The 13684-nt window shown below is 26.0% G+C and overlaps 2 protein-coding genes across 2 annotated transcripts in view; one reads left to right on the top strand and one right to left on the bottom strand.

The window, feature by feature from the left end:
• LOC126907567 (nuclear pore complex protein Nup88) overlaps positions 1 to 9935 on the top strand; it is a 33564-nt gene extending 23629 nt beyond the window's left edge. The window contains exons 3-10 of the mRNA XM_050688932.1: positions 3080 to 3399; positions 5279 to 5496; positions 5559 to 5799; positions 5862 to 6127; positions 7253 to 7366; positions 8741 to 8967; positions 9050 to 9298; positions 9366 to 9935. Coding sequence (XP_050544889.1) covers positions 3080 to 3399; positions 5279 to 5496; positions 5559 to 5799; positions 5862 to 6127; positions 7253 to 7366; positions 8741 to 8967; positions 9050 to 9298; positions 9366 to 9438 — 1708 coding nt within the window. The 3' untranslated portion in view covers positions 9439 to 9935. The remainder of the gene's footprint in view (positions 1 to 3079; positions 3400 to 5278; positions 5497 to 5558; positions 5800 to 5861; positions 6128 to 7252; positions 7367 to 8740; positions 8968 to 9049; positions 9299 to 9365) is intronic.
• A 660-nt stretch (positions 9936 to 10595) lies between these two features.
• LOC126907574 (protein ABHD11-like) lies at positions 10596 to 13282 on the bottom strand. The gene is made up of 4 exons (XM_050688946.1): positions 12873 to 13282; positions 11302 to 11475; positions 11048 to 11230; positions 10596 to 10975 (listed from the first exon to the last, which is right to left on the bottom strand). The coding sequence occupies exons 1-4, from the start codon at positions 13107 to 13109 to the stop codon at positions 10652 to 10654; spliced, it is 918 nt and encodes a 305-aa protein (XP_050544903.1). The 5' UTR covers positions 13110 to 13282; the 3' UTR covers positions 10596 to 10651.
• Between the last annotated feature and the right edge of the window lie 402 nt (positions 13283 to 13684).

Raw genomic sequence — 13684 nt, 5'->3', positions numbered from 1 at the left:
GAAAGTTTTGTTGAATTCTGTACGTATTAGGCGAAATTGAGCGACCCGCAATAATAAGATACGGATCGAAAACGAAGAGAGTAAAGACGTGCTGGGATTTTTCGGAGAGAGATTGGTCAGCTGAGGTGTACTCGTATTAAATCCGCTTGCACACGTGACTCTCAGCGATTCTTAATGATACCTCAGCCGCCGATAATGGTTGTGGTGCTGAAGGTTTTTCCTAGGGGTCCGTGGGGCAAAAAACATAAATATATATACGGTAAATAATAAAGAACTGCCGCAAACGCTCACACTTTTGTTTTTGTGCGCACCGAGTGTATTTTATGAGCTCTCTGCGTACACCGGCGATTAACTTTTACGCTAATGGACTAGCTATTAAAGACTCGTCCACGGTGCTTCGAAGAAGTTATCCATATCTTATTACAACCACCGCCTTCTATCGATACTTTTACTCTTCCCCTATGTCAGCTCTTAGTACCGCCTTCAAACTATAACTTCAATCTCGTTACTCTGTAACGGCCTTATATTCTGTTCTGGTAACGGTCCGTGTCGACAACAGTTTATAAACCTCAAACCTGTATGAAAAAACTAAAAAAATTTGTTAGGTACCGAAGGTATAACGTGTGTGTTATCCAAGTACTCAACGACGAATGAAACAATTAAAGCCGTTTACTGTAATAAAGATGATACCTAATCCATTGTGCAGATAACAACCCGTATGGATTATATCATTCAATATTAATTATCAGTTAAAATACAACCTAGCTGTAATTAATTTTTTTTACAAACTAAAAATACTCTATGAAATAAAGTTGTACTGATAGATGTTCTACGAGAATCGAATTAAAACTATGCCTAAATCCGTTTATTGGTCTGAATTTTTGATATTTATTTTTTATTTAATTTTATATTAGAACAATTATTAACAAGCTTTGGGTTATCTAGTAAATAAAGTTCACCGAAAGTCCTTATTATGCACAACACCCCTTTATTTTGATTATTTATTTACAATTGTTTTTTTCCCACTGTTATCGAATATATATAGAGTGACGCATTGACGTTGTCGTTAGTTGCCCGGTGTCATTTGGTGCTAATTGACGGGCACCATCGCCTATTTCCGAGCGAAAAACAAATTAGAGACTGTAAATTATTGATAGTGCACGACAATATAAAAGATACTTGAACGATATTGCCAACAACGGGCAGACGTCTGTACAGAGGAGTCAGAGTGAAAATATAATGGGGAAAGGTTTAATAGAAAATTACTTTTTAAGGGTGCATAATTGATGTTGCAAAGGCATTTCTAATCACGACATCAATGTGATTAAAATAACAGTTTTTTTGTTTGTACGAATAATCTTATTATTGACTTTTGGAAAATAAAGAATAGAATTAAATATTTTATTTAGAACGTACAATTAAAAGCAACTAATAATTTTGATTTAATGAGTTCAAATTAAATTAATGTCTTTAAAATATATCGCTTTTAGGAATTATTTTTAACGAATTAAAAACGAAGAAAAGTGTGTTATTGGAACTTAAGCTATTTGATATTACTTAAAATTTTGTTAAAAAGCTCTGTGTGTTTATATACTTGATAAATTATTCACGCGTTGGCAGGTTAAACGATTAAAGCAATTTTTTTATTTTCGTTTTTTTTACTTGTTTTATACGACTAAAATTAAGCTGTATGCATTTTATTATTTAAATTAATTATTTATAAAGTTACCATTCATACCTATTATTTTCTTATCTTAATAATCATTAAACGTTTGTTTATATGTATATTTATGTGTGTATTTCTATTTCTGTAATTTTATTGGATAAAGAGCTTTAATGTATGAAAAAATAGACGTGTTTAGGTCATTAAATTTCCTATTCTCTCCACAGCCTAAATCTATATCGTGAACTTTGCCAACAATTTTAAATTATATTGACTTATTTTATTATGTTATCTTAGTTTAGTTTATTTACCAATTTTTACTGATTTATTATTAATTTCTGATGTTGGTAATAAGTATTATTAAATTAGGCGTATCCATACGGGAGTTTTAGGATCAACGTCTTTCTTTCAAAAAATGTCTCAATCGTTATTGGAAAGTGATCTCTATTATAACTAAATATTATAAAAATAATAAGAACTTGCTTTTTTTATATATTGTTGCGGGTTGAGCGAGAATACTATTAAAGAAATTAAATGTATTCGTACGCTCAGAATTTTTTTTATTTTTTTTTTATATATATACAACCGTTTGGTTGGTTAATATCAATTGGATTGGTATGTCCTGGGGAAATTTAAGTGCAGTGGTTTCCCGTTGCCTTCTGCGCTAGGAACATGGTGCTTTTTCGCAACCGTAGAAGCGCACGCATGGTCACCCATCCGTTCACCTACGACGGTAGGCTCAGCTTAACACTAGTTTTGTCAACAACTAGTGTGACCATCGTGCCACAATTATTAATAATACACATTTATCAAATAATATTAAGTGAAATAATTTGCATATATTTTAACAGCTTGGTGTATCGCGGTGTACTACTCTAAGAAAAAAAATACAATAGGCGATAAACGCCTTTAATTCTCGCAGCCGACCAATAAACATAGGCCGTAACATAAAATAGCCCATTTTAAAGGATATTTCTGAAATGCACAATAGATAGGGAAATCACAAAGATATTTTAGTTGTTGACGATCATTAAAACTTTAAATAAATTAAAATTGTATAATTATAATCTGTGTATTGTACAGAGTGTACAGTAAGTAAGGAAACAGGTTAATTGTTACAAACAATGAGAACAATAGAAAACCTTCTCCTTACTTACTGAACACCTATATACACTGACTATGTATTATCATGGCCGGATTAAGACCTTTATGGCCCCCTAATGGAAAATATCGCTGCTATAAAAAAAAGTGATGAGCAAATAACCATAAATACTGTCGCTAATCATGACTAGACTAATAAAATTTGAAATGGGCTTCTCAGCCCAATGGTCACTGGGCGTTCGTCCCCTCTTAATCTGGTCCTGTATATCATTATAATTTTTTTTTTTATATAATATTGTTTTATTTTGTTTACAGCACTTCTCTGTTACAAGATAAATATTTTGTGTCCAAACACTTGACTGATATTAAAAGAGTACGGTGGTATCCGGGAAGTCCAGAAGATAACCATCTCATCGTGTTGACAAATGACAAGAACTGTTTGAGACTGTTCAAGGTTGAAAACAATTTAGGAAAATTAGCGTCAGTGTGGCAATTAGGACCACAGTCTTCTCGATTATCGGTGTCACTTGGCGATACTGCCGTTGATTTTGATTTTGCTCCTCCTGTACTACTAGGAGAAAAAGTCCGGTCAGAACCTTCTATTATCTGGCCTATTTTAGTTTTGCTAGGAAATGGTATGTTTTTTTTTGTTGCAAACTTTTAATTTATTTTAGAGTAATTTTCCGTTGAATTTATTCATATACAGATAATAACCAAGACATGAAATTTAATCTAAAAAACTTTTAGGACTACTTTTTTTTTCATATTAGTTTTACTTTATAATTTATTAATTGAACTATGGTGTATAAAGTTTCTAAAATATTGGCATTTTTATGAAAATGTCAAATAGAATATGTCTAGGGGATTTATCCCCTAATCCCTTTTTCATTTGAACGCCACTATTTAAAATATGTATGAATACATAGCTTTTTTATCCAATATAAATTATAAAATTATCATTAGGCAAAAAATCAACAGTTATTAAATTCTGGGAACAAATGCATTTTACCACCCCATCGAGTTTTTTCATTTTTTTTTTTTTTTAAACGTGTATTTTTCAATGCTTTTTTCAAAAGTGTTTGAAAAAATTGTCGGAAAAAATTGGTTCAAAAGTTATAGCTTTTTAAAGTTGAAACGTCAAAAACTAAAAATAGCTCAAAAATTATTTTTTTTTTGTTAATTTTTGGGATTTTTTCTCATGATACTATTGTGAAACTATAATGACGTAATTATTACATAATATCCTCATTCTAAAAATCCTAAAACCAAAATTATCTTTAAAAATAAGGATTTTCCAAATTTTTTTTTCAAAACTACGCACATCAAATTTACGCAATACGAAATAAAAATAACAAGAAACTCAATTAATTCAATTTGAAAAAAAAAAAAAAAAAGACCACGATGTGGTGTTTTACATAGAATTGTTAATTCAATAAAATAAAAGTTTTTACTGTTTATTATGTACACCAATTAACACTTGTTGTAAACAAAAAAAAAATACTATTACATTAGATATTGTTGATATTAGTTAAGTTGTTGAGGTATCAAAATATACTTACTAATATCTTAATGTTATAATGTTGAGTTATACAAACCCATTTAAATATAAGTTGTGGTCACCTACGCCTGCCGGCTCCGGTGACCGATTCGAGCTCCTTCGGGACTCTCATGGGATGTGGGCTCACGCCCCCAAACCCCCAGAGGATAGAAGTCAAGCCCAAACCCAACCTATTTAAACTCATTCGACTGAAATTCTCAGTGACCCAACAAGTATAAAACCTTGATGTTAAAATGGTGATATAATATTGAAAAAATTCAAAAAAAAAATTTAATTTATTTACTTCAACACTACCTTAACACGTTTAATGTACTCATAAATACTCTTAAATTTACTATTCCTCGGTAACTACATCATCGAGAATACTTTTTATAGTTAATTAATGAAAATTATCAAAAAAAAACAGCAGTATATAACAAAATATGTATATGATTATTGAAATCTTTGAAAGCTCATAACTTTTAAACTAGACTTCGCCGACAAAAAATTTTTATATATTCTTAATCTGTATGAAAAACTAAATTGATTTAAAAAAAAAAATTTGAAAAATCTCGATGGGGTGGTAAAATGCATTTAAGCCAAATTCTGAATCGTGTTTTAAGTAATAAAAGAATTATGAATAAAAAATGATTTTACTTTTTTATTAGAATATATATCGATATTAAATGGGGGGTTTGTGTTAAATGGACAAACTAATCAATACCAAAAGGATTTTTTAATTTTACAGAACTAAATAAAATGTTGTTCAAGGATTAGGTATGATTGAAACAAAAACCAAAAATGTCATATTTCTTAAACATTAGAAATACGCAACATTTAATAGCATACTACTTTTTGGAAAACTTAAAAATAATAATACGAATCAATTTTAACGATAGTGGTAGCATACAATAAAAAATTGTACTTAGAATGCTGTCCTGATTATTATTTCATTATATTACTTTTTCTTTTAATAGGTGAAGTATTATGTTTGAATACTACTGTTGATGATTCTATGACTATTCAATCTGCTAAATTAACTGGACCATTAAGTATGTACCCTCCAGCTGATGATAATTATAGTGAAGATGCCTGCTCTATACTAGTTTTGGAAACTGTTCCTCCATCAGTAGTTATTGCTTCTAATTTTGGCGAACTTTATAATTGTCTACTATTACCAGTTATACAAAACCAAGTAAGATTTTTTATTATGAGCTTGTGTTATTGACGAGTACATTTTTTTTTTGAATACTTAAGGATGAATATATGTCCAACGAAAAACAATTAGAATATAGTTTACACATCATCGAAACTATTGAACTAGAATTAGGAATCAACATTTCTGATGTTAATGATGATTATGGTAGTTCAAATATATTACAATTGAAAAATGATTTTGGTGTTCCTTCTAGGTATTGGTGTTTACATAACACTGGTGTGCATTCAGTCACTATACCTTTAGGTGAACTTTTAGAAGAATTTTCTAAAACAGTAAATGGTAAATTATTATTTTATAAAATTAAGTAATTACATTAATAATAAAAACAAATAACATTTTAGATGAACAACAAGCTTCTCCAGATATACTAGGTCAAAGCTTTGTAGAGTATTACATTTGTACTGGACTTATGAATGGAGAAACAAAACCAATCAAAGGATTTTCTGTGATAAATTTTCCTACTGATTTATTAGTTACTATGTTGAGCAATGGTGAAGTTGTTACACAATCTATTCCAGACTATATTCACAATAAAGCATCAATTGCAAACTTATACATTGCCAATGATGAAAACGAATTAGATAATCAAACTGAAAGTACTGAAAATGTAAATTATTTTCATATTTTATCAAGTTCTTAATATTGTTGGTTGGATGGTATTATTGATGCTTATTTGTAGATACCAGTGGTATTAACCATATATAGTTTTTGAAAATTAATTTTTACTATCTTATAGAAAGAGAAGAAATTGCTCTTCTATACAATGATTTATTATCAAACAAGCAAAGTTAACCTTTCAACTTAAAATATAACTAGCAATATTTTTCTGATTCATACTGTTATAATCAATAGTAAAGATCAGAATTTTATTATTATTATTAAAAATACCAGTTTATTTTCAGTTTTCTTTTTTTAAAAGAATATAATTTTTTTTAATCAGTTTTTAAATACATTAACAAGTGTTTTAAATTTGATTTTTTATGTCTCTTAAATTTANAATACATTAACAAGTGTTTTAAATTTGATTTTTTATGTCTCTTAAATTTAAAAAAATTAATTAATCCATATTTTATTTAAAAAGTAAAAAATGTATTACATTTTTGATAAAAATATTTGTATCTGAAGAATGATATCAAAATTTTGATTATAAAACTAAATATTTTTGTTAATTGAAAGAATAATTAAATTTTTTAAAAATTTGAACTTAATAAATTTTTATTCTTTAATTTTATTGTAATATATATTTTAAATATTACACAAAAAATCTATATATTGTTTTATTTATAAAGAGCTTGAAGTTTTTAATTCATTTTTAATTATACAATTGCCTCACTAACAAGATAAATGTGAATAAATACTTATGGTATTTGAATTTTTAAATATTTATGTAAATTATTGCTTGTGTCAATAAATAAATTAAATAAATAGTATTTTTTTTTCAAGTCTTTTAGTTCATTTTTTTTACAAACTACAAACCAAAATTTATAAAAATGAAATTTTCTTGTAATACTTATCTTCAACTTAGAAAAATTAATTAATTGATCCATTTTGAATAAATTGAAATAAAAACCATCTTATCAATAAAATTTGCACACAATTTTTTTAAATATCTCATTTTATTTCATAACGTTTTTATAATAAGCTCAAAAATTGTTTAACTAATATATTTTCAGAATGAAATTTGCGTGCTATTACTCCACTTCATTCTAGACTAATTGTTTTTTTTTTTTAGAATGATATCAATAATTTCAGTTCATTTATATCAACATTGCTACAAACTGGCAATGGATCTAAAAATACTCTTCTGAAATTAGGATCAGATATTCCACCTCATATTGTAATGCAGGTAATTTACCTTTTAGCTTCGATGCGAAGCTGAGAAGGTATTGGTTTTACTAAGATATGTTTATTTTTTTTTTTTTTTTTTTTGTCTGTTACCACTTTTTCTCAGTTCTCACCGAACCGATTTCTTTCAATGATACGTCAAAAGATCAAAAATCGTATCTAGTCGAAGACATTATCCTCAAAAATTGAAAAAAATTCCCTCGTTCCCCGTAAATGGGGGAAACCTCCAAAAAAATTACAAATTTAAAAATCGCTTATTTTCGAAATTTTTTCAATTTTTTTTACTAAAAACTGTCGTAACTTTTTCAAAAATGAACATATCAATATAATTTTTTTTTATATAGATGCATAATATCAATACCTTTCATTTGGTATATTTTTTTCATAAATTTAACCCTTAACCTGCCCACAAGGGGGGATTTAAAATGACAACTTTTTCACAAAAAATTAACTTTTTCAACTTAACTTTTGAAAATGTTCCGGAAGGTCTGACACTTTTATATATATCTTAAATTAAAGCTAATGTAAAATACTTTATTATGCAAAAAAAAATTTTCGGACTTTATTTTATCTTCATGGTGAAAACAGACATCAAAGTTTATAAAAAAAATACGATATATGTAAAAAAATTCTTTTTTATATTTTTTTAACTTTATAATGCTATAACATTTTAAAAAATGTATGGATCAATATAATTTTTTTTTTATAGATGCATGATGTCTTTACCTATCAGTTGGTATATTTTTTTTATAAATCTGACTTTTTACCTGCCTACAGGGGGGGATTCAAAATGACAACTTTTTCACAAAAAATTTACTTTTTCAACTTAATTTTTTAAAGTGTTCCGGAAAGTCTGACACTTTTATATATATCTTAAGTTAAAGCTAATGTAATGTACTTTATTATGCAAAAAAAAAAATTTCGGACTTTATTTTATCTTCACGGTGAAAATAGCTACCAAATGCTATTGTGTGAAAATTCTCGATTTTATTTTTTACATTTTTAACTTTATAATGATATAACTTATTGAAAAGTGTATGGATCAACATAATTTTTTTATGAAAAATAATATTTTTTTATAATCCCTTACATATATCTTTATCTGAATCAGGATATTAATAAAGAACTAGCAGATCATGTTGCTTTTGGTATAATCTACCAATTTTTTAAAATTATACACTATCTAAAGATTTGCATCGAAGCGTTTTTTTTTTATAGTTATTTTAATCACTGTCAGATATCATAATACTTGATCCAACTATACCACGTCACCACTGTGCCGCGATCCCCCTGTGCTGGGTTTTTTTTTTTTTTTACTATGTCAGTATAAAATAATTCTAACAATTTTAAGTTATAATTCAAATATTTATTTTAGATGATTCTACAATCTATGACTACTATGAGAGAAGATACCATAAAAAAACATAAAACTGTTTCGGAAGAAATTGAACGCAGAGTGCGAATGTTAATTAATGCTAAAGAAAGACAGTTATTGGAAATGCAAAAATTAGAAGAGGCTCGTTTAAAATTACAAGAAGATGTTGAGAATAAAGCTGAGAAATTAGATGAAATTAATAACAAACAAGAAGAATTAACAAAAAGGTAAGTTTTTTTTTTTTTGCTATGTTATACACTGACTATTTTAGTATAAAGCAATAGGTAAAACTAATTTTAATATATTTAGAGCATCTACAGTTCTCATGAAATTAGTATCAGTTACACCTGAAAGTGTGTCAACAAAAAAAAAACGAGAATTATTAGAAATGTATAAATCAAAAATGACCACAATGAATAAACGTATAGAGGAATTAAAAGATAAATGGAATATAATTCAGCAAGAATCTATTTCATCTAATCGACAAACATCAGGGAACCGCTCTTTTAGATTAACTCTTGAACAAGAATTAGTGATAAAAGGAAACTTGTCAGAAATGTAACTATGATTTAAAGGATTACCCTTAGTATGTATAAATATTATTATAAAAAATTATTATTTTTAGGGGATCTACAATATTGGAATTAGAAAAAAAAGTGAGGGACCTAAGAGCAGTTGTAAATACTATTTCTAATTAACCTACTATTGATCAAAATTCAATTACACAAGTTATTATTAATTAGCTTAATGTTATTAGTTCTTATAAAAAAAAATGATTAAAGGATTGTGTAAAACAAAAAAAGAAACTTAAATAACTTTGTAATAAAATTTATGTACATAATTATTTTTTTTTTAAATTTCAATATTGAAAAGATTAAACTGTTATGGTAGAAACTTTTGTCAAAGGTGAATTAATAGTTAATTATGTAAAATTTCTATGTGAATAATTAATATTGACATTTATTATGTTAACAAGTCCATCAAATGAGAAGTTTATAAATAAAACAATATTAATAACTATTAAAAGTCAAATTTTCATGAATTTTAGTTATTTGTATTTTTATAATTTTTAAAAATAATGTAAAAAGAATTTTAATTAAAATTAGTTTGCCATAATTTTTTTTTTTTTTTTTGTAACAATAATAAACTTCAGATACTAAATCCTCCATGAAATATTATTTAAATTTAGTTTTTATTTATTGTCATTTTTTGTGTTTAACTTTTTTTCTTTTTTAGAATTACAAAATTGCAAATTTGACACTCTTTCTTTTATTGCCTTTTTGTAAAAGTAACATATTTTATGACCTTTGTGCTTAATAGATGACAAAAAAAATCATTCACTGAAAAATTGAAAATTTGTATAGTCTATTAAAATGATTTTAAAAAACCATGATTGAAAATTTGTTCTATTCACTTTTAATTTAATATAAATAGTGTATCAAAACACAAAAAGAAATTTTACCAATTTTACTAACATATCATTACATAATAGATAGTTATTGACACTAACCAGTTTGAAATAACTAATCTATCTATTGGATAGAAAAATTTAAATAATTTATTTTAAAACAATTTATTTATTATTTATTATTGAAATCACATTAAAATTATTATTTTGTTGAAATAAAATTTACATGATACTCACGTGAAGTTAATTTAACAAAATTTTTAGATTAAAAGAAATATTATACAGAATAAGGTCCATAAATAAATTGCAAATTTGTTTTTAATAACAACATTAACAACATTCATGTAAAGTACTCAAATTTTTTTTTGTATCAAAAATTAATTATCCAACTTTCTTATATAATTATTTGCTTTACAAATAACCTGATTCATTATTTTATTTAATTAATTTTATTATACATTTTAAAAGAATGATTAATTTTCTCAACATTCTATACTTTAGAATTAATGAGTAGCTAAAAATTCAGTCACTAATTTTAAAAATTCATTAGGCTTTTCTGCATGTAACCAATGCCCAGCATCAGAGATGTACTCAAATTTAGCATTGGGAAATATTTTTCTTATCGCGTCATGATTTTCATGGATTAAAAATTTTGAAAGACCACCCCCTATAAAAAAAGTAGGTCCATTATAAGTTGAATTAACTTCTGGAAATACACTTATATCATTATCAAAATTGGAATCTATTGCGTTTAAATTTACACGCCATGTATAATGGTTATTTACTTGTATAAGATTAACCAGAAGGAACTGTCTAAGAACTGGACTCTGTAAAAAAATAAAGTAAAAAAAAAACAGTCCTAATAGTTAGTCCTATAAGAAGAAAAATTCAATACACACCTCAATAGAACTAGAAAGTTGATCATCAATTAACAGTCGAGCTTTTGAAATAGGCATATTTAAGTTAGTATCAATTTTAGAAAGTGCGTTAATAATATTTCGAATAGAAGATAATCCTTCGCCTCCAATTTTATGATTTATTGGTGATATATCAACAGGTATAAGACTTTCTACAAGATCTGGCTAAAAATATTTAAAATATTAGAAACGCAATAAAATAATCTTAACGATCAAAATATTAAAACAAACCTTACATAGATGATTGCAAAATACATCATTGTTCTACCACCCATACTGTGACCAATCATTGAAGCTTTTTTCAAGCCTAAATCATCCATCAAAAGTTTTATGTCTTCAACCATGTGTGCATATGTATGTTTTTCTGAGTGAGGAGAATCACCATGATTTCTTGCATCTACAGAAATGACCTTTAAAAGTGTTTTCTTTTTATTTGTAGAAATAAAATAATAAAACTTCACTTAAAAATAGTATAAAAAATTTGTATAGTGATCAGAATTTTCTAGTATAAAGTTACGAAAAGCAAGTAACAAGTATTTCCAAGAAATGATAAAATAAAAAAATTTTTCTATATAAAATTTTATATAATTTTTATATAGACAAACATAATATATATAAGGATTGTCAACTTTGTTTTTTTTAATATTCTTTCATACAAACATATCAATTGTGTATATAAATAATTACATAATAAATAAAATTAGTAAAAAGTGGTAAACAATTTTTTTTATATTAATTATTATATAAGTGGAATCTGATCTTTAAAAACAAAATTTATTGAAGCTCAAAACTTTGAAGTCAAAAGTCAAGCTTTTTTATTATTTAACTATTAAAAATACATTTGATTTTAGAATAACAGTACTGTTATAAAAAAAAAACCCAGCACAGTGGGGTCGTGGTATTTCATTAATTATATTCTGATTACAAGTTTTATGATTTAGAAGTGTAATATATGAATAAATAAATATATATATATATAAATATAAATAGTACTTATCTCAAAAAAAATATAATGATCCATACATTTTTCAAAAAGTTATAGCATTATAAAGTTAAGAATATAAAAAAGAATTTTTTTACAAAAATTGTATTTTTTTTATTAACTTTGATGTCTGTTTTTACAATGAAAATTTTTTTTTTCATAATAAAGTATATTACATTAGCTTTAACTTAAGATATATATAAAAGTGTCAGTATTTCCGGAACACTTTCAAAAGTTAAGTTAAAAAAGTTAATTTTTTGTGAAAAAGTTGTCACTTTGAATCCACCCCTGTTGGCAGGTAAAAGGTCAAATTTATAAAAAAAAATATATAAAATGATTTACTTAGTAGATATAAAAAAATACAATTGGCTTAAAATGAATCTAAAATAAATATCAGTGAGATAAATAATTCTAAAATTACTTTAGCAGGCAAATTTCTAATTATAATTTTGTTTACACAGTTTAAATTTTGGCAAACTGTCAAAATAAAAGGATTTCAATACTTCATCACATAAATTAAACAATGCAAGGAATTATATTTGACTAAATATTAATAAGTTGATCATTTTTTTTTTTGTTTTGTTAATTGTGTTGTAATACAAATTACTAATTTTTGTCTATTTTAATAATTTCAAAACTAATGTTTATTTAATGCGACCACTATACTATTAAAATGTCTATAAAATTTTAACCATATAATCAATTTTTAATAAATTGATTCATCAGAAAGAATACACAATAACCATTTTATTTTATTAAACTAATAATATATATGCAAGATGCTCAAATGGGTTAAGATAAAACGTATATGATAATGTAACATACCTTTCTATTTGTTAAATTGTGAAGAGATTTGGAAAGACTATTCCAATTAGATTTTGAACCAAATAGTCCGTGCATAATAATCAATGGTGAATCTTGGTTACTATCACTAGCCGATTCGTAAGAAGTGAAAGACATTTTAACGGGTTCAATTCTCGTACTAATTTTCTTTACATCATAAGTTCTATACTCAGTTCCTAAATATGTCCTCCATAATCTAAAAGACTTATAGTTGATCATATTGACTAAAATTTTATTAAAAAGAAAATTTAGTTCTAAGTTTTGGGATAACAACAATCTTTAGTCAAACTCTGTGTACATAATTTAATTTTAACCCGATTAATTTTTACAACAGTTTATGCCGTGAACACTTTAAGTAGTGAACCACAGTATCGTAATATACGAGAATAACTATTATTCTTATCGGCTACTGTCATAATTGATAAGAATAAACATGAGTCGGTGCATTACTGTCCAAGTACTAGAAATATATTTAACCCTTTAAATACATTTCCTACATTTAGGTAGGTCGGGTCAATCAGACCTAAATATATTTTTTTTTTGTTTCGTAATTGTTAAAATATATTTCTAAGTATGTCTATGTAATTGTTATTTACATTTGTAGAAATAAAGTTTTACCATACTACAGTAAAATCGATTTAATTATATGGGTCTATCAGACCCATGGTATCTATTAACATAACATTTTTTCACCTACCTAATGAAGTGTTCAGGGGTCAAATGAAACACGTGTCCTAAGTGTTGAAATTGTCGATGAATTTTATAACAATTAGTCGATAAAAAAAAATTATTCT

The sequence above is a fragment of the Daktulosphaira vitifoliae genome, unplaced genomic scaffold (assembly GCF_025091365.1).
Source record: "Daktulosphaira vitifoliae isolate Bord-2020 unplaced genomic scaffold, ASM2509136v1 Scaffold_5, whole genome shotgun sequence".
In the NCBI taxonomy this organism is placed as follows: domain Eukaryota; kingdom Metazoa; phylum Arthropoda; class Insecta; order Hemiptera; family Phylloxeridae; genus Daktulosphaira; species Daktulosphaira vitifoliae.
This window is presented reverse-complemented; position numbering and strand designations above follow the sequence as displayed.

Coding starts and splice junctions, on each gene's coding strand:
- LOC126907574 (XM_050688946.1), bottom strand. CDS start 13,109: ATGATCAACTATAAGTCTTTTAGATTATGGAGGACATATTTAGGAACT. Junction 11,231..11,301: donor TGTATTTTGCAATCATCTAT/GTAAGGTTTGTT, acceptor AAATATTTTTAG/CCAGATCTTGTAGAAAGTCT. Junction 10,976..11,047: donor AACTTTCTAGTTCTATTGAG/GTGTGTATTGAA, acceptor ATTTTTTTACAG/AGTCCAGTTCTTAGACAGTT.